The 26,146-nt window shown below is 39.5% G+C and overlaps 1 protein-coding gene across 1 annotated transcript; it reads right to left on the bottom strand.

Moving 5' to 3' along the window:
• Positions 1–70: 70 nt before the first annotated feature.
• On the bottom strand, positions 71–25,072 carry LOC129360326 (mediator of RNA polymerase II transcription subunit 12-like). The gene is made up of 43 exons (XM_055030491.1): positions 24,920–25,072; positions 21,092–21,196; positions 20,812–21,003; positions 19,437–19,596; positions 19,137–19,312; positions 18,865–18,975; positions 18,111–18,383; positions 17,855–18,001; positions 17,563–17,662; positions 17,325–17,461; positions 16,962–17,093; positions 16,082–16,208; positions 15,645–15,874; positions 15,520–15,579; positions 15,262–15,435; positions 14,056–14,200; positions 13,326–13,444; positions 12,247–12,390; positions 11,954–12,117; positions 10,749–10,880; positions 10,407–10,631; positions 10,182–10,326; positions 9,950–10,070; positions 9,065–9,175; positions 8,861–8,974; positions 8,328–8,464; positions 7,981–8,160; positions 7,695–7,766; positions 7,446–7,609; positions 6,755–6,916; positions 6,471–6,672; positions 5,788–5,897; positions 5,569–5,704; positions 5,217–5,366; positions 4,269–4,628; positions 4,010–4,181; positions 3,748–3,914; positions 3,303–3,380; positions 2,988–3,205; positions 2,269–2,449; positions 1,937–2,152; positions 1,024–1,105; positions 71–441 (listed from the first exon to the last, which is right to left on the bottom strand). Exons 1-43 carry the CDS (start codon positions 25,019–25,021, stop codon positions 404–406), a joined length of 6,471 nt encoding a protein of 2,156 aa, XP_054886466.1. The 5' UTR covers positions 25,022–25,072; the 3' UTR covers positions 71–403.
• Between the last annotated feature and the right edge of the window lie 1,074 nt (positions 25,073–26,146).

The raw sequence follows: 26,146 nt of genomic DNA, 5'->3' as shown, positions 1-26,146 counted from the left end.
GCATCCTCTAGGATTGATCTCTCCCCGCCCAAAAAAGATGCTCTATGACAGCCAACACAAGTACAAGACATAAAAACTGACATGATTTTTTTAATGAGAAATACACAAAACTGGAAATGAAAATTGTACAAATTGAAATAAAATAAAAAAAAGCATTATTTTAATTGTATTTTTTTTACATAGACTCTTTAGTCATTAAACATGTTATATCAGGTTCCCTCTTCTGAAACTTCATAATTTTACAACTGAAATCTTGTAGCCGGTTTTGGTTTTTGTTCATCATGATCATTTAATGGTCCTTCCCAGTCTTTGCTTCCTGATTCTTTCAATTAACTAACTTACCAAACAGATCTTTGTTCAAAAAACAAGAATTTACCCCCAACAAGACTATAGATGAGCATGATTAATAGTAGGAACTGGTGCCTTGTCCTGGCTGTGTATCTGAAACGAGAGAAAAACATCAGCTAAATGTTTGAAGTTCAAGAACTATGGAGGAGAATTAGGGTCACCGTGAGTTTTTTAAAATTTATTTATTGTTACAGTTGCTGAAATTACGATACAAAAAATGATGTAATTGTGATACACATTCTGTTTTGCTCTTTCTCTAGACTTCAGCTCATTATTCTGGTTGAGGCGCTGCATGTTGGGCCAATTATTCCCTCTGGTTTTGAATGCTGTGCAGCTGGAAGAATTTTTGCTCCTACTTTCTTTTTTAAAACAACTTTTGGACTATTAAGACACGTAACCACAGAGACAAGGTGTTGTTTTTGCAACTAGGTGCATCCGATTAGCATCTCAAAAGCCCAAATACTTGAACTCTGACCCCACATAGTTAAAAAAAAAATGAAAAAGTGGAAAAAAAGCATCAACAATGGAGTCAAGAAGACTATTTTAAAATAAGATTTAATGAACTCTTATGCTTTTGGGATAAAACCATGCTTTGGAGTGTATTTTACAGCCCCTGATACTCTTATGTACAGGGTTGAAAAACAAGCAAGATGTCAGACGAAGGTTTTGACTTACTTGAGAGTTGTTGCTGCAGCTGCCGAACCAGTGCTGCAGTCTGCTGCTGCTGTTGGGTCTGCTGCATTCCTGGTCGAGGAAACTGCAACAGATGTGCACAAGTTTATCCTACAGGCTGTTTGTTTTGTACGTTTCATACTGCAAGCACAGCCAGGACACAGTGGATAATCAAACACAAAACACTGGAAAAGTTTAAAATGATTCCAAAACTGTCATTGTGTGATCAAACTTATTTTGAATAGTTCAAGAATAATAGTCTACATTTACGGTTTCAATTATTTGTCATAGCTTAAGAACTAAACCTAAAGTTGTTGCTTTTAGGATGCATCAGAGTCAAATAAAATAAGAGTTTCACATAAACAGGAACTACTTTTAATACAATGATTTCACACTCAATCAAAACACCCAAGTGGAAAAAGAGACAAAAAACCCATCAATATTTTTTTTAAATAAATTTTTAAAAAGATTTTATGGTCTGAAAAATCATCAAAACATTAAATAGATAATTCATATTTTTATGAGTGTTTTTGTAGCTTTTTTATAGACAGGTGTATTTATGGTGATCCTGATTTATGAGTTGTCTGGATGATTAATCCTGCTAACATCCCATAAAGGAAAAGCCAAAGAGAAAGTTAAATGAAAAAGCACTTTCAGTTTTAGGATTGCTTATTTGGCAGAATCAGCAAGCGTGGGCTCCATATTATCCAGAGAACGCTTTATGGACCAATTTATTTTATATTTAATCATTTTTAAGGGCATCTTTTGCTTTTTAGGTAATTTATTTAAAGAAATTCAACTTTAGTAAATGGGATACAGGAAATTAAATGTGAAAAACCATGAAATGTCCAATCTTCTCAAGCTTTTTAAAGCCTAGGTAGAAACCCAGACTGTTTTATCCTCTCTCTGGTCTCACCATGGGCTGCTGGGGAGGCAGTGGCTGCATGCCCAGGCCCTGGTTTTGCGTCTGGCCCGGAGGGGGAACAGCCGACACCTGCTGCTGTTGCTGCTGAGGCACCTGCTGCTGTGGAGGAACCTGCTGAGGCTGAACCTGCTGCTGCTGCGGTTGCTGCTGCTGCTGCTGTTGTTGTTGCTGCTGCTGCTGTTGCTGCTGCTGAGCTTGAGCCTGTTGCTTGAAACAAAAACAAACCAGAGTAGGACGCATGAGTCAGAAGGACACGCATTTAAACCGGCAGATTAAATATGAATGAGGGTATTGCTTGTATAAAAGCCAAGTCTGTGACATACTCTGAGTGCTTGCTGTCTGAGGAATGAATGCTGTTGTTGCTGCGCTGCTTGCTGCTGCTGTGCTGCTTGTTGCTGCTCTGTCAGCATCTGATTGGGCCGAAGGTTTGTATACATCCCCTGCGCTCCCACAGGACCCAGGCTGTGCATGACAGAACTTTGTTGGATGGGCTGGTGGGGAAATCTGATGATTAGAAGAAGAAAGATGACACAGGCAGTGATGAAGACAAATGTTTTTACTGGAAAACTGGCCACATACAAAGAAAATACGCTTTACTTGCAGATGAAATCATGAAATATGGTGCTATAAAAACCTTAAATTTTACTTTCATATAAAAAAAAGTGGACTACTGAGAAATATTCCAGTCTTTGGTTGAATCGCTTCTGATATGTTTGTGTTTATTATAATAGATTGTTTACTGATTACTTTTGTTTCACTAATGATTCCTGATCAATAAGTGGTGTCCTGACTTTTTTTTTTTAAACTTTATTTTTAACCCTAACTCTGTTAATTTTATCAAAAAGTACTGATAGCCGCTTTGAAGCAACTACCAATTGTTTGATGTTAGCAGTTATAAGTAGATCGATAAAGATCTTTTTGAAAGTCATCATTGTCAAAATTTGTTTATTGCCTGAAACAACATAACAAAAATGTATATTTTTTTTGTTGTTTGGATATTTTGGTCTTGCTGATATTCTAATAAAGCGGAGTGTTTACCAACCTGGGTGTGTTCTGCATATTGTGTGGATACCCCGGCGCTTGCTGGTGAACGTAACCGCTGGACCTCTGTTGCATCTGTCTCAGTGGCTCCACCACACCTGGGTTGGCTCCTGGATGAGCGCCAGGGAAGTTCTGGGCTACGTAGGAGGAAGGAGCTATACCGCCACCTTGAGAAGGATGCTGCTGCATGCCCATATGCGTTGCATATGTGGTATAGCCCTGACAACATATAAATATAAACCAAATTGTGACTCTGCGTGTGCAGATAATTCCAACAATTGGGAACCAAAAAAGAAAAGCCACCAATCAAACGCACCTGCGATGATTGCATTTGGGGATATGGTTGGTTCGGTGTCATCTGCCTCATCTGTGGTCCTATGGTATTTTGACTTTGCTAATAGAAATGATGAGACGAATTAAAACATGAAAAGTCCAAAAATATGTATCGAGTTTGACAAAACCCAAAATAGGCCTGAGCTGGTTACAGCATCAAGGTATAAAAATGATTCAAACAGAATAAAAAAAAATTGTATTCTGCCATACTGTTCCTGTGGTTTAAGTATTGTTAATAACTATTAAGCTGGTGTGAAATATTTTTGGCTTACTTGTTATAACAGGATTCATTAGTAATACTTAAAATAAAATCTGATTTGTAAAAATATTTCTGGTTTTCTAGTTTCTAGACAGAGCACTTGGGATTTTTTCCATCGTATTAAACATTTATTTTTGTTGATCAAACATGATTCACGTCCCTAACTCACCAGTCGGACCACTAACTGCTGCCGCAGGTTCGGAGGCACGTTGGGTTGAGGCTTGTAAGGAATTGGGTAGAGCTTGTCCATGGGTGGGTAGTTGGGTCGAGTGGTTATCATCTTGGGCATCGGTGTGTTGCGGGTTGGCCTGTATGGGGGCTCCAAACCCGGACCACCTGTAGGAAACAAAGGGCCGGGACGTCAAAGGACGTTGAGTGTGTTGCGGTTTCAGAGGGGGAGGATTGCTGCTGAGAGCCAGAATGGGACGTACGATTGGGATGAAAGTATTCTGTGGGCTGACCTGGAGGCAGGGGCTGATTCTGGGGGAAAACGCCCATGGACGGCTGACCGTAGGGAATCCGATTATACAGGTTGGTCTGCACCGACTCTGTTGGCACGTTGTGGACGTAGGTCATGTTGGGCTGTGTGCGGTTCAAAAACTCCTACCAAAGGAAAATAAAATAGTTATATTTAGAAATCATAGCGTCAAAATCATCTAAAAGTATATTTAAGCTTCATAGATCACTGACTCCTTCCTTGGGTTGATTCTTCTTCTTCTTTGGTTTCTTCTTGCTGGACTCCGAGGCAACAGCAGCTACGCTCTTGTCCGCTTTCACAACTTCCATCATCTTCTTCTCCGGCTCCTGGGAGATGGGCGTCAGAGGCTCCTCCTCCTCCGGTGGAAGGGGCAGCGGCTCCAGGTAGTAGCTGCGTGGCTTGGGCTTCAGGTGGGTGTGATAGAGTAGGAAGCGCTGCTGCTCCTCGAACTTGGCGATCTTGCGGTCCACGCGAACCGTTCCGAACCAGCCCCAGGAGAGCGGCGCCGAGTGCTTCAGACCCTCGAACACGTCCCAGGGAGAAATCTTCTGCTTGGTTGAGACTTGAAGACCCTGAGCCAATCAGAGAACAGCTTCAATAATTACAAAATGTGCTTTTGAGAGATTCAGTTACATGGGTTTAAACAAAGCACGAGGCAGAAAGAATAAAAGGGGAAAAAAAAGAAAGAAAATCGAGAAAGAATAAGTACACTAGTAAGGGATGGAGATAGGATGCAAAGAAGGGAGGATATGAAGAAAGAACAGAAGACAATGAAAGAAGGACAATAAATACAGGGAAAAGGGGGATGGCAGCTAAAACACAAGGAAGAAAGAAACACATGAGCAGTGACAGAAAGAAGAGAGGTAAGACAAGAAAGAGGAAGGAAGATGGGGCAAAGGTAGGACAGGAGGTAGAAATAAGAACTAAAAGAAGGGAGAGGAAGAAAAAAACTCAGAACATAAAAAAGGAAAGAAACAATAACCCAAGAGAAGAAGGATTGGCTTAAGGAAGGGAGGGAAGGAGCACAAAGGTTAGAAAGGAAGAACATGAAGAGAATTTGAGAGGGAATAAAGTCTGAAAAATAAAAATATTTTTCTGATACTCTTCTTTCTATATTCATCCAGACGCAGAAAACAGAGCAGGCCTGAATGCTGTGTTACCTCTTTTTCAAAGCCTGCGATCTTATTGCCCTTGGTGTCGATTAGCGAGCCCTGAGGCTCACAGGTGATGACATCACGGGTTTGCTTCGGCAGCGGCAGCAGCTGGCGAACCTTCTCCAGACTCTCTGACTGCCGGTCTCCGAGCTCTTTCTGCAAGAATAAAAAAAAACAGAAAGACAGAAGGTTAAAAGAGTCACTTACATGGGATAAAATCATATTTTCTAGCCAAGTTCAACCTTCTAAAGTATTTTAGTATTTTTTCAACCTGATTCAGGCTTGTATCTCCACATGGGAGCGAATATGAGAATCTTTAAAACCAAATGCATAGGAGACACAGATGTGTCCGTCTTACCCTGAGCTTCTTAACCAGGTTCATGTATGCCCTCTTGTTCTCCTCCATGCCGCCCTGAGAGATGCTGGACATGTCAGCAGCCAGCGTGCCGTTTATCAGCACGCTCAGCATGTCCAGCACGGTGGTGAAGAGCTCACTGGGACAGAGAGACCAAAGTAAGAGCCAGGCAGCCTGAGAAGTTGCAAAAAATGTGCAGCTAAATAAATCACATGAACTCACTTATTGGACTGCATGTCCACGGTGCCGCTGCTGATGATATCGAGCAGCAGAACCGCCCACTCTGTGGTCTGCTGGGTGCTCCGTTGCACTGTGTCGAACATGCCACCAACCTTACGAAGACAGGAAAACACAGCTTACATGAATGCTGTTCAGAGCAAAACAATCAAAAAGGAGTGTTTTACCTCGGACGTTATCTTTTTGGAAGGCTGTTAACTGTGATCAGTCAGATGATTGGTAAAGAGGTTCTTTCAAATCCTAAAATGTGCATTTTAAATATCTCAAACAATTTAACATCCTTAATTAATGTTTGCTTTTCTGGAAGTCTGTGCTTATGAAAGAAAGAGACATTATGCGCAATTTCACAATGGATCAAAGAGATGACTTTTTAACTTTACCCTTAAGAAGATCAGGTATTTCATTATTGATAAACGCTGGGGAGACCTGGTCTGTCTTTTTTTAGTCCAAAATAATATCCAACTCAAAGTGTTATAAAGAAAACTTGACACAAGGTCATAAGGTTAACACAAGATAAACTGGTCTTTATGTTGGTCTGTTTACTTTTTTCCTCTCTTTCTCTTCCCTGTATGTGTTCTTTTTTTTTGTCTGAGGGTATATTTGTATATATGTGCATGAGTAGGCATATTAATTTGCTTTTGTAAAGTGATTTAAAAAAAGATGCTTACAAGATTCAGCCGTAGCTTAAGTGCCTCGTGCATCATCTGCTTGGCCTTGCAGTCGTCCTGGTACTGGTCTTCCCTCCAGTTAGTGACGATCTGCTGGACCTGGTTGTACAGGGAGGTGAGGAGGCCTTCCCTCTGCTCATCCTGTCCTTTTAAGCAGGTCAGGACCAAAGACAGGAAGGGCTGCTGGCTCAGCAGAGACATGCTGCAAGCGGAGAAACATGGATATCAGTAAATATTATAAACATAAGTGTTCTGAGCTGAAAGACATTAAATCTGCGGCCGACCTTTTCTGTTTCTGCCGGTCTCGCTCTTTGCGTGAGGAAGAGCCGAGGTGTTGACCTTTCTCCAGCTCCTCTCCGGCTGCCTTCAGGACGTGACCCTGAACTGAAGTGGGCAGCTTGGCGATCAACGGGGCGACCAGCCAAACGCCCGACCTCTCTGACGAGCTATTGGAAATAACAAACATGTCAGCTTGACCTGGTGAGCCGGTCAGTCAGTTCTCTGTCAGATGAGAGACAGTGGCTGATTTTCTGATGTTTGCTTGAAGTAGATTTTGTCGTGAACAAGCTGGTTCAAGTGATAAGTAATTAAAAATCATCAAAAATAAGCCAGTGTGAAAAATTCTCAGTGGGTTTTTTAAAAAGGCTGAAAGTTACACAATAATTTCCTGAGGTCAATCTACTTCCTGGTTCAGAACAACAACATACAAAATAAATGCTTGCTGCCAGCAGATAAAGAAAAATTGAAGAAGCAGTTCCCTTCTATACTTACGAGATTTAATGCCTACAATGACAAATGTGGACACAGTTAGATCTTTTAGACCTCAAATTAAGATGTAATCAATTTTGAAACCTTTAAAAAAGACTTGCAATGCTTTTTTTGTCACAATACTTGGAACTAATTTGTTAGAAAACTTTGCAAAAGCAGGTAAAAAAATAAAAATAAATAAATAATACGATCAGCCAACTGACATACCTTAAAATAGGTTTCATCTTGCTTGTAGTGCTGTTGCTATTGGTTGCAGAGCCTCCTTGGACTGCAGCTCCATTTCCTGAGGGGTTACTGGAGTTCATCTCTGCTGATTTCTGGAAAACCTCAATTGTTGCCTTTGCTATGTTCTCCAGGAGAGAGCAAAGCTCCTACATCACAGAAAGGAAAATATTGTTGTATCTTGCAGGTGTTTTTTTCTTTAAATACAGATATAACCCCTGAAGTTGGGTTTACATTGTTTGTGCTCTGCTTGATCATGAGCTGCAGCTCCAGAGACGACTGTCTCATTGTCCATTGGTCCATATTCTGTAAAAGAGACAGAGTTATTATTAGTTTTATTATAGTTCCAACCTAGGCAGTTATGGACTTCAACTGCATGAATTCATACAATTAGCCAGCAGAGGGCAGCAAAACTTCACTTTTGCAATTAAACAAAATTTATTCAAGTAAAAGTATTGAAGTAAAAACAACTAAATAGATTGAAAATGCATATGATTTAGAATTAATATATTTTCTGTACCTGAAGGATGCGTTTGATTCGCTGCCTCTGAGGGTTGTCGCCATCGTCGCTGTCCAGCTGGCGGTGCGGGTAGCAGATGAGCTGCAGGAGTCGCTGGGCTTGAATGTTTACCAGCACCGGGTCCTGGAGGGCACTGCTGTCTTCAGAGAGAGACTTCAGGCAGCGTTCTCCGACCCATTCCTGCAAGAACACGACAAGGAAGGCAGTCGGGAAAGAAGGAAAAACATGAAACAGCCACTTGGGAAACAAAAGAAAAGTTAACAAGTTTCACAGGATTAAATATTTTGTTTTTCCTGCACATTCCATGCAGATTCAACCAATGGCAGCTCATAGTTTCATGTTCTCACCTGCTGGCAGATAGTCTTCAGGACGTACTTTGCGTACACATCCAAGCTGGCCGTTTCTATGGAAACATTGCGCCCGTCGGATATGTCGTCGAGGGCGGCGGGATGCGACAAACCTGAACCTCTCAGCTCTGCATCGCCTGGGGAAACATTAAAAACAAGTAAATCTCTACAGCAGAAGCAGTAACACTGATCAATAATCTACTTCAAATATAACAGAAGATGGTACAAAAAAAGAAATTTCACAATTTCAAGATTTTCATCCAGACTTAAACTTCTTTACAGCAAGTTTTATAAAAATAAACAAATATATGTATTTGAACACATAGCTGGCAGTGAGGTTATGGCATTTCTACAGTGGACAGACGATTAATGGATGGGTGGACGGTCGATACAGTGGATGGGCAAAGAAGGATGCACAAACAAAGGGACGTCTAAACAAGGGGATTAGATGGACAGATGGCTGAATGGACAGGCATATGATGGGTGCACACACAGATGTATGAACTAGATAGTAGTACTGCAGAGATTCCTACCCAGCATGAAAACAGCTTTAAGAACAGCAAAAACCGCTCCAACAACGATGCTGTTCTGCGAAGCAGCGAGAAGGTGACGATCACAAGACGACCGGATACCAACTGAAGATTTGTCTGTAAAGTTCAACAGTCACACCAATCCATCAATAAATAATCGCAGCTGAAAAACAAGAATGTGTTGGTCTTGGAGTTTGAGTTGGGTACCTGACTTGATGCCATCTTGGGGGACAGGGTTACGCTGTGGCGTCTTGAACAAGTGCAGCAGGATCCTGCATGTGAGTCGAGCTCCTGGCTCAGAGTCTTGCTCGCTGCACGCTGGGGTAGAGATGGACTCATTAGAACTGAGTTTCCTTTATAGTATGTGTAGATCAGCTGCACAGTGAACTGACTTAAAAGTGTATCCTGTTAACTTCAAACCTTGCCCTCCAAGAAAACATGTTTTATTCATTGGGGTTGATGTAAAAGCAGCGAGAAGAAAATATTTACAAAAAGTGACAGCGCCTGGCATTTACAAGGTGTAGCAACAATATAACAACAAAACAGCATGGCTGAACGAGGTTCATAGCGAGGTTAGTGGGAAGAAACAAAAAGAATAAACTACAAAAAGACAGAGCCAACAACAAAATACATTTATCATTAGTTTATAGCATTAGAGCAGATAAGAGAAGTGTCTCTGAACAACATTATTCTGTTTGCCTGTCTTGGCAACATGTTGACATGACCACATGTGGTCACATGCTGTTGTTTTTTTCTGGCTGTACTTTCAGTAGCTCTATTATTGTAGTACAGTTGATGGAGGAAGTGCCACAATTTGGACAAATAAGAATGGGTCAGATTTTGACATACATTCATCCATTCAAATTTCGATACATCTTTTTTTTTTTTGGTACTGATTTTGTCGAAGGTATCCTGCCTCTCGCCCAGAACGTAGCTGGAGATAGGCACCAGCACCTCCCGACCCCACTGGGGACAAGGGTGAGCAGAAAATGCATTGATGGATGGAGTTTGTCAAAGGTTGGATTAGTTTGACACCCCTAATCAGCAAAAAACAAACAAACAAACACTTTGATGGTCAGCATGTGTATTTACCTGCATTAAGGAGGGAGGGGATGGCCACACAGCGGACCAGGTCCTCTAAGAGCAAACACTGCCTCGCAATCAGAATAGCCACGAAGGTCGCCAGCGAATCATGGAAGGACAAATCACTAACCTGAGAGAAAAAAGAGCAACAATCAATGGTAACAATGTAACAATCAGGTGACAACTACCTGATGCATCATCATGTAACACACAGTGGCATGAAGAGGTAAGCAGGACTTACGTCAGCATTACAAAGCAAATCGTTGAAGCCGCAGTTGCCGTTGTTCGAGGAGCAGCAAAGAGCTTTGAGAATGCCGAGCCACTCTGCGCTCAGAGAGCGACAATAAGCTGTCAGCTCTGCACACAGGATCCCAATATCATTCACCCTGAAATCACAAAAGCAACGGATGAAAAAAAAAAACACATCCCAGTAAACAAGGATGTGCAGAATATAATCATCACTCACCTCTCTGGGTCTCTGTGGTCCACACAAACCTCCATGAGCACGTTGCACACGAAGCTGTAGCGGTTAGCCGGGCTGTCATTGAGGATTTTGCCCACCATGGAGTGGTTGTTGTTGGCTGAAGGGTTGCTGATTGTCTCCATCATAAATCCAGGATCCCATAGCATGTTGGAGTCCGATGGGTCAATGTTGCAGTAGATGGAGTTTTTCACCTTGGAGCAGAACTCGCTGTGAAAGTACGGCGGGGATGTTCAGAAATGACCCGGCTCGAAAAGAAAATAACTGCTGAAATGATGCTCCACTGCCAAGATAAATACAACTTTTATAGGAAATTGTCTGACTTGCCTGAATATCTCTCCAAATTTGTTCTTGAGGTGACTGCAGGAGGTGTAGAGGTCGTACAAGTAGGCCAGGATGCAGCGCTCTGCAGAGGAACAGTCGGCCGGGTTCACGCCTGACTTCACCACGATCCGCAGCCTAGTCAAAGGTTTGCATAAAGGAATCAACACTGTTTCTTCACCCAAATAAATAAAACACTGTTGTTTGACCAAAGCTTCATGTATACATTCTCAGAAATGTAACTTCAGTAGAATTGAAGAAACTGAATTTAAACAAATATTAAAAAAGATAAATTCTGCATTTTGCCTGGATTTAAATTTCTACACTATCAAAACTTGCTTACTCAAATGTTGCTCTGAAAAATGAAAGCAGTAAAATCTTAATTAAAATAATATTTTGGGTTTGCTTAAGGCTCGAGCCTCTAATTAAAATTAATTACTTGGGTTGGATAAGGTTCAGAGACAATGCCTATGGACTCGGTCCAGGTCGGGTTGGATTTTTTTGGTCTCATTTAAACTTTAGCACAGATTTCTCCTCCAGATTCGAACCAGGAGATCCCAACAGGTGAAACACTCATAGTCAAGTGGAGTTGCTTAATTTTGCAGAGAAAAAGTTGTGTTCATCTGCTTGATTAATGTGTGACGGGATCTGGATTCTCTGATCAAGTTGTTGAACATGAATTAAACAGCAAAAAAATTAAGTGCACCATAATAGTCCATGTCAATCTTATTTAACAAATGATGGATAAAAATAGAATATGATGGAATATTTTTGAAGCTGTCAGTCAAAATGACTGAGAACAAAAATGTCTAGTGCATCCTCTGTTCTAAAGGTAATAGTTTCTACCATCCACCACTTCTGAAGCTAACTAATGAAAATACTTAAACTATTTTCTGCTTATTTTCAGGAGGCCGCTCTTCTATTTCAGCAATGCAGGAAAAATTAATTATCTACACTTGCAAACATTATATAAAATTAATAAGTTATCAGAATGTGTTTGTGCAAAGGAGTAATTATTTATCAGTACCCTGCTGCAACTCTAAACATCCTTTCAGCTTCTTTTAAAAGTTAAATAGCAGCTCTAATCTTCACTAATACGCATGTAAAAATACATTATTTCTACTTTAATGTAAGCAACATTAAAAACCGCAAATAAATCAAAGTCAGTCTTAAAAATAAATGCAAATGTTTGAGACTTATGAGTGACGCACCCATCAAAAACCTGAGCCGTCTGCTCCGGGTTGAGGATGAGACAAGAGTGGTATCTCCTCAGCACAGCTACGATGCAGAGACACAGGCTGGTGGTGTAGCTGCCCACCAGGCTGGACGACTTCAGCAGCAGCTCTGCCTCCACCAGACTTAACTCATTCAGAAGCTGCAAATCCAGAAAAGTTCCTTTTTGTTTGTTTTTGAAACTTTTGTGACTGTAAAAGTTTCAAAAACAAAACAAACAAAAAGGAGCTTTTCTGGATTTCATCAAATTTGCCTTTACAAATATTGTTACCTGAATAGCGAAGTCGATGAGGCCACTGATGTTGAGGGAATACTCCATGAGGTCAAAGATGAATTGAATGTGCTGGACGAGGGGCAAATGATACGACATCCCTAAGGCAAAGCTGGTGATCTGCTCCAAAACGTTTCTGGACACCTGGCACAAAACAGCCAGAAAAAAACATTCATTTAACAACAGAACTATAATTTGATAAAAGAGTTTGATAAGTTAGTAATAAATGTAAAAATATCTTGAGCTTGATTTGTCAAGTATGAAGCTGAATGACTAAAGAAACCGAAAACCTGTCTGCTTGGAAAATACTGTGAAGCTTAAACAAAACAAAACAAAAACCAAAACGCATCAACTTCTTGCACATTCTGCAAAAAAACAAACAGCTAAGCATCCAGAAATATCCAAATATGTGTTTAATATGAAAAGAGCCACAGCTCAGCTGCACCTGGAAGGTTATTAATGAATTTTAAACTCAAAACAGCAAAGAAGCAGCTTTTGGCCACAAGAGACGCTGTGATTCTGGGATCAGTGGCACCTTTACATAAACAGCCAGAGCCTTTTCAAAATTCATGGGCTTGTATCAATCACAGCGTGTTCTCTTTAGCAAGCTGAATGTATAAAACTATTTATACCCCTTTTTCTGGTCACATTTTGTCAGGTTGAAACCACAAAGTTAAATATGCTTTGTGGCTATTTCAATTCAAAATTCTAAAGTATTTCATCTATCCTAAAACGAAATTAAATCTCGTTGTAGCTCATATCATCCAAGAGTCGGCGTGGTTTGTGATACTGTGAGCAACAAATCTGAAGAGGCCTCTGATTGAAAACGCAGACACCCCTAAATAAAATGTTTGGTCACCAGTTTCCTTCAAAATTCATTTAATTAGCAAACTCCTGCTCTGTGAACTCCAACATGTATCTTCATTCAACCTCCCTGACTGCAACAATTTGCTGTCAATATCCATAAAACATAGGTCATACAAAACAGTTTACACATCCAGAATTAGTTTGGTAGTTTTCATAGTATTTCTATTTCAAATTTTTAATAGCATGTTGTGACAGACTCTGTTTTTCTCTACCTGGGAGGTGACCTGATGCTGGTCAAAGTGGGAGAGGTGCTGAAATTTGGAAAAAATATCTTCAGCAGTCGGAAAGGCTTCAGGCTTACTTCTCTTCCTCTTTTGTCCTTCCTCCCCACCTGTACTCACAGTAAAAAAAAGGACAAGATGAGCTAAAAGAGGCTTATTTTCAGGCCACAAAACCCACAAGAAAGAAACCCACTGAAATACAGATCACAAAAAAGTTGCACTTTTTTTAGTGTTTTTTATATAAAAAACACTAACATCTTAACTCTTAAAATAAATTGCCTTTAAAATGGTCTCTTGTACCTAAGATGATGTGGCCAAGAATGAAAATTGTTTGGGTGGGATGAAGACAGAAAGACACAATCCCTCTTTCTCTGATGATAAACAATAGACCAGAAAACTGCCAATGGAGCAATATTGTGGCAAACTAGCTTGAATTTTTGCACAGTTTACAAACATTAAAGTAAAACACGCGTTTTCCTCAGGATGTGTTATTTGGACAATTTCTCTAAAAAACAAATTAATCTGCAAAACAAAATAATCCATACTGTTAAAGGAGAGTCAAGACGAAGTTTTAATGTTCTCATTAAATCTGATCCTCAAAAAGTAAATCAAATATTGCCAAAACATATTCATAAAAGAAGAAGTACAAGCTGTAAAAACACAAATGAAGTGGAAACCGACAAATGCGTCAAACGCAAACAGACCCGGGTTTCACCATTACCTGTTTCTGCTGTGCTTTTGCGATTGAGCACCTTCAAGATGTCTTTGGTAATTTTCTTGATGGTGTGTCGCGCCTCATCTCTCAGTTTGCCCACACCGTAGAGGACGACTAAACGCTGGTTGCATTCATGACTGGCACTTTCCTCCTACAGACAAAAACAAAACAAAGATCCAACCGCAATGGATGCATCAGTAACTCAGCAGCAGCACATTAAATTGTCTTCCAACAAAAGCAGAGCTGGCAGGGTGCAGGGGATAACTTTACAAATGTCTTGCATTTATATTGTTTTAAAAATAAGAGCATTTTTTCTGCTTCGAAATGCACTTCAAAAGAGTAACTAAATCCCAGATCAACTCCTTTTTGAGTTAAACTGAATAAATAGGTTCTTAGTGTTGCTGTCTTTTTGGAAAAACCTTTTGAATTCTGAAATATCTGTCTCAGTCCTGCACTCTTTGGGTTAAACTGTGGTTACTGCAGTCAGTTTTTCCTGTTGGTCACAACGATACAACTTGGTCGATTTCTACGTCACAACCTCGCTTTCAGATATTAACCAAGCAACTGGTGCTTCACATGTTATTGTAAAAGTCTCCAATAACAAAGAAAAACAACGCTGGTTACTTTTTCAAAAAATTTAACAAGAGTCTGAAAAGTCACACAATATAGTAATAAAGTTGCTAAGTTGACTACAATGCTTTCCCTCATCCTGACCACATCCCTGCTTTAACAGAGTCCTCAGACACGGCCACGCCCCTCCATGTTTATTGGCTCCACCCACTGATGGAAACATTCATAATTTGTCTGGTTATGCTTTCACATTGGGTTTTTTACACTTTAACAAAAACACAATTTATACCAAGTATGCATCAAAGAGAGTTGATATGTTTCTTAATCACAGCTTTCTAGAATGATTGTGAAGTTTAACATTAGCAAAGATTTTACCTGCTTATTCTGATGTTTTACTTTGTAGATGATCTAAAGAAAGAAGATGAATCATGTTGCTCTTTTTCCATCTTCTATTATTCTATATTTCCTTCTTAGGCATTGTAGGAAGCTCACTTTTCTGCTTAATATCTTAAATTTTTACAACTACACTAGTATAAAAATTAAAGTTGATACATATTTGTAATGAAATGCCTAACATTAAGTTAAGGAATCTTGTTCCTTTTTTTTATATTTTTTTAAAGAACAGACAGCAAGTGTCCTCACCTGTGGAATGGGGAAGTGGGTGGCGTACTGAATGTGGCGCGGTTGCTCGTACAGCTGAGGGAAGGCGGGGTCCATGCCTTTGTCCTTGCAGCTGCTCTTACTGTCCTGCTCCTGCGGAGGCTTCTCAGGGGACGGACTCCCTTTGGACTCGCAATGCATCGGAGGGGAGAACATCTACAGGAGACAAGAACCTAAAATTACCCAACTCAATCTCATCCAACGAGGTTTGCTGATTATGGTGAAATACACATCATTTACCTCATCAAAGTTTGCACTGGAGTTGTGATCCGTCTCCATGGACTCAGACAGACCCGTATCCTGTGGGACAAAGACAGTCTGGATAAATTAGCACCTTCCGGACACAACAGATGCCTGTAACTCACCTCCATCTTGACACTGCTACCAGCATCTCGCTCTTTGCGCTCTGAATCATCGGAGGGCTCGTCGCTGGGGGAGCGGGGACGCGGCAGGTGGGAGTCAGACGCCAGGTCGCCACGGGAAATCAGCGTGCACATGTAGATGTTGTGGGAGAAGACATCGTGTCGGATGAGCTCACAGAACAGAAGGACCAGGTTGGAAAACTCCACTCGCTCGCTCTCGTTCCCCGGCTCCGCTGCAAACGGAGAGAAGAGCATTTGAATAATTTAATATTGACTCTCTCCTGCTGAAACATTACGAATAAATACTCTGGCGATTATAAAATCCTTAAACAGGCAAAAGGATATTGCGTTTCTTCAAATCTTATGCAAGAATCAAATGTGATGTAATGTAGACTAAAAGCAGTCGGAAGCAAACTGAATGGGAATAAAAAGAGACTCACTAAGCGTGGGGGCCTGCGTGTCGAGGAACTGCAGCAGCACGTCCTGAAAGACGGGGAGGGTCGCAGCTGAGAGCGAGCCGGACGACACAGAACCTTTCTCGTCCACCACCTCCGATTCCCCACACCTCTGCAAAACAACACAACAACATGATTTTAGAGTCAAAAACAGAATAAAACATCCCTGTGCTCACATTCCCTGCATAAGCTCACAATTATCTTAAAATCATTGGAAGTCTAAATCCATTTTAGACTTAATGACCTTGTATATATCTCTCAAAAAAACTAAAAAATCCAAGCCAATTAGAAGAAATTATTCATTTAAATCTCCCTTTTTCCTAAACTAATTTTAATCTGAGAACCAACATATTTTCTTATCTAATTTGGGAAGATTTCAACTTAAGAGTTATGCTGATTTAATTCCTTATACGTTTAGATTCAAATCCCCAGTAAAGCATTTTTCACCACTCTAACCGATCTTTTCAGTGACGTTTCTAAATTCAACCTAAACAAACCCATATGTGTACTGCCAGCAGGAGATATGGGTCATAATATTTTGCCAATGACAAAAGAGAAATCTTATTTACATTCTTATTTTGTTTCTAGTTTGTTTTAGTGAAGAAGGAAGTTGTGCTCAGTTTCTTCTTTTTTGTGTCGTTTCCTTCTGTCGTTCTTGGTGCAGCGCCATCAATAGGGTTTGCTTCACTTGACACAGTGCAGTGTGAAAGTGAACCACACCAGCTGAATATGTAACAAATGTTGCAATTTTGGACTCCAATTGAACAGTCTGTCACATTAGATTAATAAAAGCTTTTCTTGCAGAATAGCTCTGTATTTATTTGATGTTTATATTTAGCTTTGTGGAGGCCGCTGTGCCTCATACCTCTGCCTCTATCTCAGCCTGCCTCTTCTCCAGCAGCTTGGCGACCACCATGGCTCTGTGTCTGCCTGAGCGCTTACAGCACACCGCCCATTCACATAGCAAGGTCACCACGGCGTCGTCATCAGGCGACATCTGGACACAATCCGGAGTTAAAAGCAAGAACAGATAAGAATATTTTCACTTAGTTACTCCATCAGAGGATCTAGCCGGAAAACTCATTTAATCGCTTTTTAGTTCATTCAGAAATAATGAAGTGAGTTTTAAAACTGGCCATATATTTCCCATTAGTCTAAACCCCTCTGAAGAGATTTCTAGTTTTATTACGTGCATAATGAGAAGTTCATGAAGGGAATCTGTTCGTACCTCGTGGCCATCTTTACTCTGGCCGGAACCAAATATCCTGTTGTACAGTGAATCCAGAGAGTTGTTAAAGTCTGATTTCTCAAAGCTGTGGTTATCCAAAACCTCCAGGGTGTGGAGAACTCTACCAATAGTAAAACCTGAAAAAAAAAACAATAAAAAAATTGTCTGACATCAGCCTGTTCTCACAAGTCCAGAGATAAAACAGGTCTGCGAGGATAAAGGAGTGCATCCAACATACCTGCTGTTGTCTCCTGACATTTATCAAACGACCATCTGAACTCCACAGCCTGGCCGCGCTCCTTTACTTGCTCCTCGATTTCTCGCAGCTTTGCTCGAACCTGCAAAGTGGACGCAGATTAAAACATGCCAGAGACGAACAGGCATACAGAACATTTCTTTCTACGAGAATTGTTGAGAGTGAAAGGTTGTCATATTTTTCTCAAATGCTGCATTATTCCTGTTTCTCTTGTGCTCCATCAATCCATTGTAAAAAAAAAAAAAAGTGTTAACTAGACTACTAGTGGAAGTACCTGTTGTGTGAAGGCAGTGTTTCCTCCTGGCATTGGCAGGCTGGAGGGGGCGATAGGCAGCAGGTCCAGCGGTGATCCAGTCTTATTTCTGCTGTCTGTTAAAGAATAATGCCACACCAAAGCACTGGGGCAGCACAGAACGATGCTCTGAAGGGACAAACAGAAGTGGAAAGAAAATGTAGTTCCAAACAAACACACAAATGTAAAATCTGACATAATATCGCAGTGAAATAGCAGGTGAAGTGAGATGAAGCACCTGCAACATGCAGCTGAGACCAAAAACCAGCGGCCGGTGCTGTGGGCAAACGTAGAAATCTGTGAACGGCGTCTGGGCCTGGTTTCCTCCTGCCGGCTGGGAGGTCGGGGTGGTAGGCAGAGCGTTGCCTTGCTGCGTGAGGATGCCGTGTGCCGCGTGACCCCCTGCGCCGGTGCCCAGGCTGCCGTCGCTTAGCAACAGGTTGAGGCGACGTGTGCAGAAGTAAGCCAATCTTCGTGATAAATAAGCAGACTGCACAAATTCTCCTGAGTACTGAGGCGCATAGGAGAGATTTGCAGCATTAGCCATGGCCACTCAGTGTCCATTAACACAAATAAGCTTTCAAATAAACACAAAATAATTTTGCTAAAGTTACTTGTAAGTTAGCTTTGTCTTATACTATAAATCAAAGTATGTTCGTGTACAAGGATGACCAAGTCACGGTCCAGGCTTAAATACAATTGAGAAACTCCAGCAAGGCTCTCCAACAATCAGACAAAACTTAAAAATAATGAGGCAGAAACCCAGACAAGAGACTGAAACTGCAACCAATACGTATGCTAAACATGTTTAGCATTATTTGGAATCCTTGAATCTAAGTTTGAATTCAAAATTATGCAATACTTGGATTTGATTCATTACAAAATTACCAATTAAATGCACTCAAATATAAAAAACGTTTTAAAAATCTGAACAGGTTTAAGGGGCACTGTGTGCCTCCTACATGTGTGGATGCGACTGCAGGTGTTTTTACCTGTAGTAAGAGCGGCAGCAGAAGTCTGAGAAGCTCGTCTTCACCTGGACGAACTTTCTCGAAACACTCCAGCACCCAGGTCAGGAACTCATGTCTGTCCAACATGCCATCCTGGACACAAAAACAAAATACATCAGCATTTTCTGCCAGGTCATAAGCGTAAATGAAGTTAAAAAAAAATTGTTGACGTTAGCATAATCATTACAAATAATTTAGTTCATTTATTAATCTATAATAATGCTAAAAAAATAGCTCAGAGTGTTTCAGCTCACCTGAAACATAAACATGGCAAGCTTCTCGTTGTATTCCCACTGCTTCATGGCGGTTTCCACGTCCGCAGGCATGGCTGGAACGGGGGAGCTGCAGCCCTGACTGGGACACTGGCGGTAAAACTCCGCGATCTTCTGAAGCTGCTCCAACAGATATTTAGTGATGATCTGGTTCCACTCTACAAACACAAGGACAAGAACATTTTATTCAAAGACACACGCTTTAGATCAAATGTCATAAAATCAACTGAAAGGTAAAACAAAAAAGAAGAAAAAAAATCTAAACATTATTTTATCTCTTACCAATACAAGGATCAATAACATGCCTCTTCCTGACTTTATTATCTGTTATAGCTGCATGATATGCACATGTCATCTTTATCATCCAAGCTGAACGCATGACAGGGACAGAGTACTTTGCCAGATATCCAAAAACTTCCTCCTTTTTGCTAAAGATTGGTACCTGGAACAGAGAAATTATATGTGCATTAGCAACAGAGAAAATAATAAACATTCATCATTACAAAACAGAAATCCTGAATCCATAAATGACTTTGCTTGCTTTCAAAAGATTGTGTTATCATTTTTCTATGCAACCGATTGGTTTTACCAGAAAAATCATAGAACATTTTATTTGTATTCTTCATTGTTAAAGCTTAATGTATTGCACTATAAACAAACAAAGAAACATGTTTGCACAGCTCAAGTGAAGCAAAGACGAGAGAAAGAAAACAATGCATGTTAGCAAAAACTAAACATTTACTGGCTATTTGTGAGAACACATAATGAAGAAAAGACATCACAAAGTAATAAAAAAAATAACAATAAAAGCTGTTGCCTTCGACAAACAATGACAGTTATTGTGTTTTGAGAACATACAACAAAACGGGCCAAAGACTTGCCTTGTAAACAAAATCGAATAAAAACAAAGCATTACTTAGATTTCTGTTTTTGTAAAATAAAATAAAAATTAAGGTAAATAAACCTCAGTTAAAGGCATTTTTTCTTGAATCACATCCATTCCAATTAAAGGAAACCATTTGTCAGAGTAGCAATAAAAGATTTTCTTCTAATAGAAATGTATGCATTTGGATGCAGCTGTTCAGTATAAAACTGTGACTGCTGTAATAAATTGTGAATGAGTTGCGAACCATTGTAATATGACTTTATTTACAATCTATTACATATTTTCTATTTTTGGAAAGTCGGTTGTGCTTCACCAGGACTAATTCAGCATCCAATTCAATATTCCTGGAAAAGAAACACTGGAAATGTTTCTATTCAGTAATTTTAATGCTTATAGAATAAAAGGAAAAAGGAGGATTTTTAAAAATACGATCGCATATCAATGTAGCAAATGGGCCAAAAACATAAAATTTTAAATTTACTCTGTAAAGCAGGTCAAATTATGCAGCCACGAGACTGCTCTGTCAGACTTCATTAGCTTTTCTTTTCCATCTCATCCTGCTCTGTCAAACTATTTTATCTATATTTAGACTCGGGTTTAATTGGCTTAAAAGTAGAATCGCTTGGGAGCATTCTGGGTTGTTCAGTTTAGATAAATGTCATGCACAAAGGACAAAAAAGGAAGATGCTTAACTTTGCTACAAATACTTCTTATAAGACAGAAACCGCCAATAAATTAAGCTAGAAGAGAAGATGTTCTTCAGCTTCTAACCTTCTTAGCCAGCTGTGTGAGTGGTTTAGTTCCAGCTAAATCTGTGAACCAGTTGTTGATGGAGCTCTGTGACCTCGCTGTGACGAGCCAGAAATTGTCCTTCTGATTGACCTGTGGTTTACGTTTCCCTGTATCTGCAAACGTGTTGCAGCGCAGCTTCTCTGCGATGATGCTGCTGAAGTTTGAGCTGATCTGTAGAGCAGCGAAGAAATGACACAATTAACGTCAAATCATTAAATCACTCAGGTGTATTATTTTGGCTGAAATGATTCATAATCACCTTTGAGGGGTTAAAGTTGACATTTTTGGCGCTGCCATGTTCGTCTCCAGACACAGCAGGCTGGTTGTTAAAGCCTTGCTTTACATTCAAAGCAGTCAACTCATCCTGAAACACAGAAACAGGTTCACATGTAAATAAACAGAAAATGTAAAAACATGTGTAAATTTGTGTCAACTGCACAAAAATCCAAACATTAGAATGGAATGCCCACTTTTAAAAGATTTTAATTTGTACTAGACATAAATAAAGTCAAGAAATAACATTAAATTAGTATTCTGGCTTTGTAAGCTACCCGATGGACTACTAAATGACACTATGTTAGTCTTGGACCGTGTTGAGAAAAAAGAAACATGGCTCACTCTTAACTCAAAATTTCTAAAACAAATCCATGCACACACAAAGCCACGTAAATGAGTCTCCAGATTAAAGAGAATCAGTCCTTCACGAGCTGTTGCACCTGACTGAATAACAGGAAACAGGCACAAGACATCTGTCAGGTGAAACAGAAAGGATTACGAATGTTCTCTAAAAAGGTAAACTGGAGTAATTATTGTTTGCTGGACTATAAATTGTACGAGTAATTATTGCGGTAAATGATAAAACGTTATTTTGAGACCATTTCCAAATGTTATTAAAATGTTAAGAATTGGAAGATATTTTAAATATCCCAAAAAAACCCCATAAAGAATAAATAAAACAGAAACAAAAAAAACTCTTCTAACCAAAACCATTAATAAAACGGGTTATAATGTCCCTGTAAACAAAGTTCCCTTTCCAAAAATACTAAACACAGAAATACTGTTTCTGAGTTTTGAGCTCATTTTAATTCATCATGCAATCAATTACCTAAAAATAATTCATTATAAACTCCAAAACCAGAGCTCAAACTAGCCCTTCAGAGTGGTTGTGGTTAACACGGAAATTTGATTAAAATTGAAAAACGCAGAACAGTTTTGTGGGCTGGCAGGTCAGATCACCAGACAGACAGACGGATGATTAGGGCAGAAGAAAGGACAGTTAAATCACATGGAGAAGAAGGTCACAGTGACCTGAATAAGTGAATTTTCCATTAATAGAAACAAGATTTTAACACAAAGATGGGTTCAGACTGAAATGTTCCATCTTCTCATTTTGTTAGTCTTAATGGTGAAAAAAGGAAAGGGACATTTTTCCAAAAATCTGATCCACAGGAAACAATTAAATGGATTATTGTCTGATTCAAGTAAATGTCCAGAATAAATGGCACTACATTGACAGTAAATGCACAGACACTGAAATTTCAAGATCCTTTTCTTATTTTTGGTGACAAAAAAACCTAAAACTTTTCTTTGAGAAAAGCAGTCCAGCTTAAGGATGTGACCTGCCAACAGTACAAAAGCTCTCCAAACCAAAACATTGGATTACTTATATTATTTGCAAAATTAGGCAAGGTGCAAACTCCTCTAACTATGATTTATTGTGATAATTCTAGTTCATAGTTGCAGAGCTTTTCCTCCACTTGGTTAGAAAAATTATAGATATCATTTGTTGAAGTCATTGTTTGATTCAGTTTCCCTTTATTGCAACTTTAAAGGGATATTAAAGGTTGCAATGTGTGGATTACATTCAACCATAAGCTCAAAAACTAAAATACAGATAAAACCTGAACTGGATGTCTTTATATACACAATATTTAATTTATGAAACTTGATTTTGCTTGTATAAACACAAGAAGCACACTCCCTATAGTGTTTTAACAAGTAAGCACATCGAAGACAGAGAGATGCCTAAAAACTGAAACAAGCACTTAAATGCTTTTGTTTTATGGTTTCATTTATTAAGGAATTCTCTATTCATGATAACCTTTCTTTATGTAAAAAGTAGTTGGTCCATTTATTAAAATATAATAACATTTATTAAAATATAATATTACAAATACAAATGTATTTGTTCAACTTTCCAGTTTATGAGGGTGAACCAGGCTGTGTGTCTGCAAAAAACCACCGCTGCTCAAGAAGAATTATTGGGAGGCTTTAAACTCCAAACAATAAGGTGATGTGTTTTGCCAAAACCACAAATCAATAATAACAAACACTAGAAAGTCAGTAAATTGTTAAGTAGAGATCCATAAACTCAGTCTACATGCACATATGGATTCTTGTAGTGACGGCATCTACAACGAGGAACACCTCCGGTATGTCAGTATGCAGCAGGATGCCACATATCTCAAATCTGTTGTGAGAGAGTCATCTCTTCTGTTGAGATAGCAGCATCAGAGCCAGGGATTTAAAAAGGCTCAGCAACCCGATAAAGAAAGCCGGTTCTGTTATGTGGACGACTGTGCGACCTCTGGAGATTATAATTCAAAGAAGGATTTGTCATAAAATCATGTAAATTATAGAGTATTCTCTACATGAGACTGTTATACAACAACAAAGTGTCTTTAATCAGAGGCTTCTTCAAAGTTGCTGCAATACGGGCAGCTACAGGAGATCCTTTCTTCACACAGCCAACAGCATTGACAACAACTCTATGAAGAACCTTAAATAGTATAAGTTAAAACCAGAGATTAATTCTAACTAGTTGAATACTCATGAGTAACTTTATGGGGGAAAAAATACTCTAATGAATATTTTACTAAACCATACTTTTTACTTTTACTTGAGAAATATTGTCACAAAGTATCACTTAAGTAAAATTTCTGGACACTCCACCCATTGGTAAGTAAAGCAAAATTATTCAAAATAAACATACACTAGAGTCAGACACACACCTACAATGTACATTAATTTGAGAGCTACTGTTTGTTTCAATCTTTTATGTTCTAAAAACGTAAGATCATAAAACCTTTTATGTTCTAAATCTAGAACATAAATTTATACAGAACCTTTTGCACTATTTGCAGGCTAAGAAGTTATACTAAACAGTGTACTGTCACTGAAAAATGGGTTCCAACATGCCCACAACACCTACGATGAAGTATGAATTTAGTAGGTTTATATTTTAAAATATTGATTTAGAAAAAAATTCCTTCTGTCCGAATCAGTTATTCTGTAATTACATGATTTGTTTTCATCTTGACATTTAAAATACCACAATCTGTAAATAACTTTATGTTTTTGTCGCTCTAATGCCATCATTAAGTATTAAGTCAGATTTCTGATCAGTTAGTACTTGTTTACTTCAGAGTAATATATTTAATGTTTTTTTTTTTGTTTTTGTTTTTTTTACTATCATATGATATATGTTGAATTAGTGTTACTCTTAATTTGGGTGCAATTTCTGTATACTCTGTTGCTACATTTCCAATTCCCTTTGGGATTAGTGAAGTATTTTGGAGTTGAATTGTATCAGCTTAATGTCAGATTAATACACGATACTCAGCGTCCCAGAGAATCAATTAAACTCGACCACTTATTTTAAACATGCTCTGAATATTTTAAAAGGATTAGATTAGCAAGTTCAGCTAACGTCATTGTGTAGCAACCAGTTAAATAACCCAAACAAACAAGTCAGGCAGAATTTAAATATCCGACGTTTTTTGTTTTGTTCCACGAAACAGAAGAGATGTAGCAGATTATACGCATATCTGTTAGCTGAGGAGCTAGCCCAGCTGGACTGGTCGTGACAGCAGCGGGTTGTTTTTCCAAAGTTAAGCCGGACAGAGCTGGTTAACAAGCTGCCAACCAGGAGCTGCTGCAGCTCATTGTTACTGCGAGGCCCGAAGCGTCTGCAGGGCTGCTAAACAGGCTAGCAGCTGCTAGCTAGCTCCGCTGCTCTATTAGGGCATTTTATTCCACTAAAACATTGACCCTGGGCTTCTATATTCCACAAAGCAGCGGTCTTTACCTCTTTTTGTTTTGGATCCTGGGGATAGACGTCTGGAGGGCCGAGGCGGGGCCGCTTTAAAGGCCGGTGTTCGTAACTTAAGATCCCGAAAGCAGCCATCATCCAGCGGCATCACAGCCAGGGCTTTCCACCTCCCCAGCAGCAGCAGCAGCAGCCTGAGCGCCGGGCGACAACAAGCTACCGAGCTTCCGGGATGCGTTCAAACGCCAACTTCAAAATAAAAGCACATAAATGGGCACTTCCAGCAGGGATCTGCAAATAACTACGTCTCACGGAATGATTTTTTTTCCAGATTTATGTAGTTGGGTAGACTATTAATCTGACATTAAATTGAGAAAGATTAATTAAAAAATACTAATCCCAAAGGGAAATTAAATGTGCATTCAGTTTTCCCCCAATGCCCCTAAATACAATCTAGTGCATTCACTTGTCTTCAGAAAACATCTCACTAGCAAATAAAGTGAATCTGCGTTTCATTTAATTCTATTCTAAATGTAGGTGTTCTGTGAAGGCACTGTATAGATTTGTTAGAGAAAGCTAAGAGTTGTGAGCACTTTATCCCTGCGCAGAGTCAGATTATTAAACAATATGTTTCTCCTTTGAACACATCACGGAGCAGTCCTCAATCCATCATCTGCAAAAGCAAAGAGCACCTTAACTGCAAACCAACAAGATAAGACATCGCTCCCAGGATAGTCCGACAGGCTGAGCAAAAAGAACAGCAATCAGAGAAGTGGCCAAGAGCCCCATGGCAATCCTGTAGGAGAAAGAAGAGTCTTTTGACAGGATCATTATTGGTTATGCAATCTACCAATAAAAACACAGTATGAGGAGAGCTGTTGTTGAAGGCAGGAACTACAAAAGTCTCATTTGTAGCCAGCTTGTCACAAGCCACAGTGATTTGTGGAGCGCATGATTTATAATTCTCTTCCACCCAGTTTGTGGATGTCTGCAGGCGATCCAGAGTTACCATTGACTTCTTGGCTGTTTCTTTGATTGATGCTTTCCTTACTGGTCATATTTTGGTAGGTTTGCAACAATTTTTTTATTCTCAGATGCCAGACTAGTGTTCTGATGTTCAAGAATTGGGATCTTGTTTTATAACCTTTTTTGCAACATTTTTTTCCCTGCCTTGTCTGCTTCTTTTTGGTCTTCATGTTGATGTTTGTTCACTCAAGTTCTCAAGCAAATCTTCGAGGCCTTTACAGAACTGATGTAAATTACACA

The sequence above is a fragment of the Poeciliopsis prolifica genome, unplaced genomic scaffold, assembly GCF_027474105.1.
Source record: "Poeciliopsis prolifica strain line A6 unplaced genomic scaffold, Auburn_PproV2 SCAFFOLD006, whole genome shotgun sequence".
In the NCBI taxonomy this organism is placed as follows: domain Eukaryota; kingdom Metazoa; phylum Chordata; class Actinopteri; order Cyprinodontiformes; family Poeciliidae; genus Poeciliopsis; species Poeciliopsis prolifica.
This window is presented reverse-complemented; position numbering and strand designations above follow the sequence as displayed.

What these genes read in the sequence shown, in the direction of transcription:
- LOC129360326 (XM_055030491.1), bottom strand. Translation starts at nt 25,021, where the DNA reads ATGATGGCTGCTTTCGGGATCTTAAGTTACGAACACCGGCCTTTAAAG. An exon ending in GTCTCAGCTGCATGTTGCAG is followed by an intron (nt 18,002 to 18,110) that starts GTGCTTCATCTC and finishes TTGTCCCTTCAG; the next exon opens with AGCATCGTTCTGTGCTGCCC. An exon ending in TCAGACAGCAAGCACTCAGA is followed by an intron (nt 2,153 to 2,268) that starts GTATGTCACAGA and finishes TTTTGTTTCAAG; the next exon opens with CAACAGGCTCAAGCTCAGCA.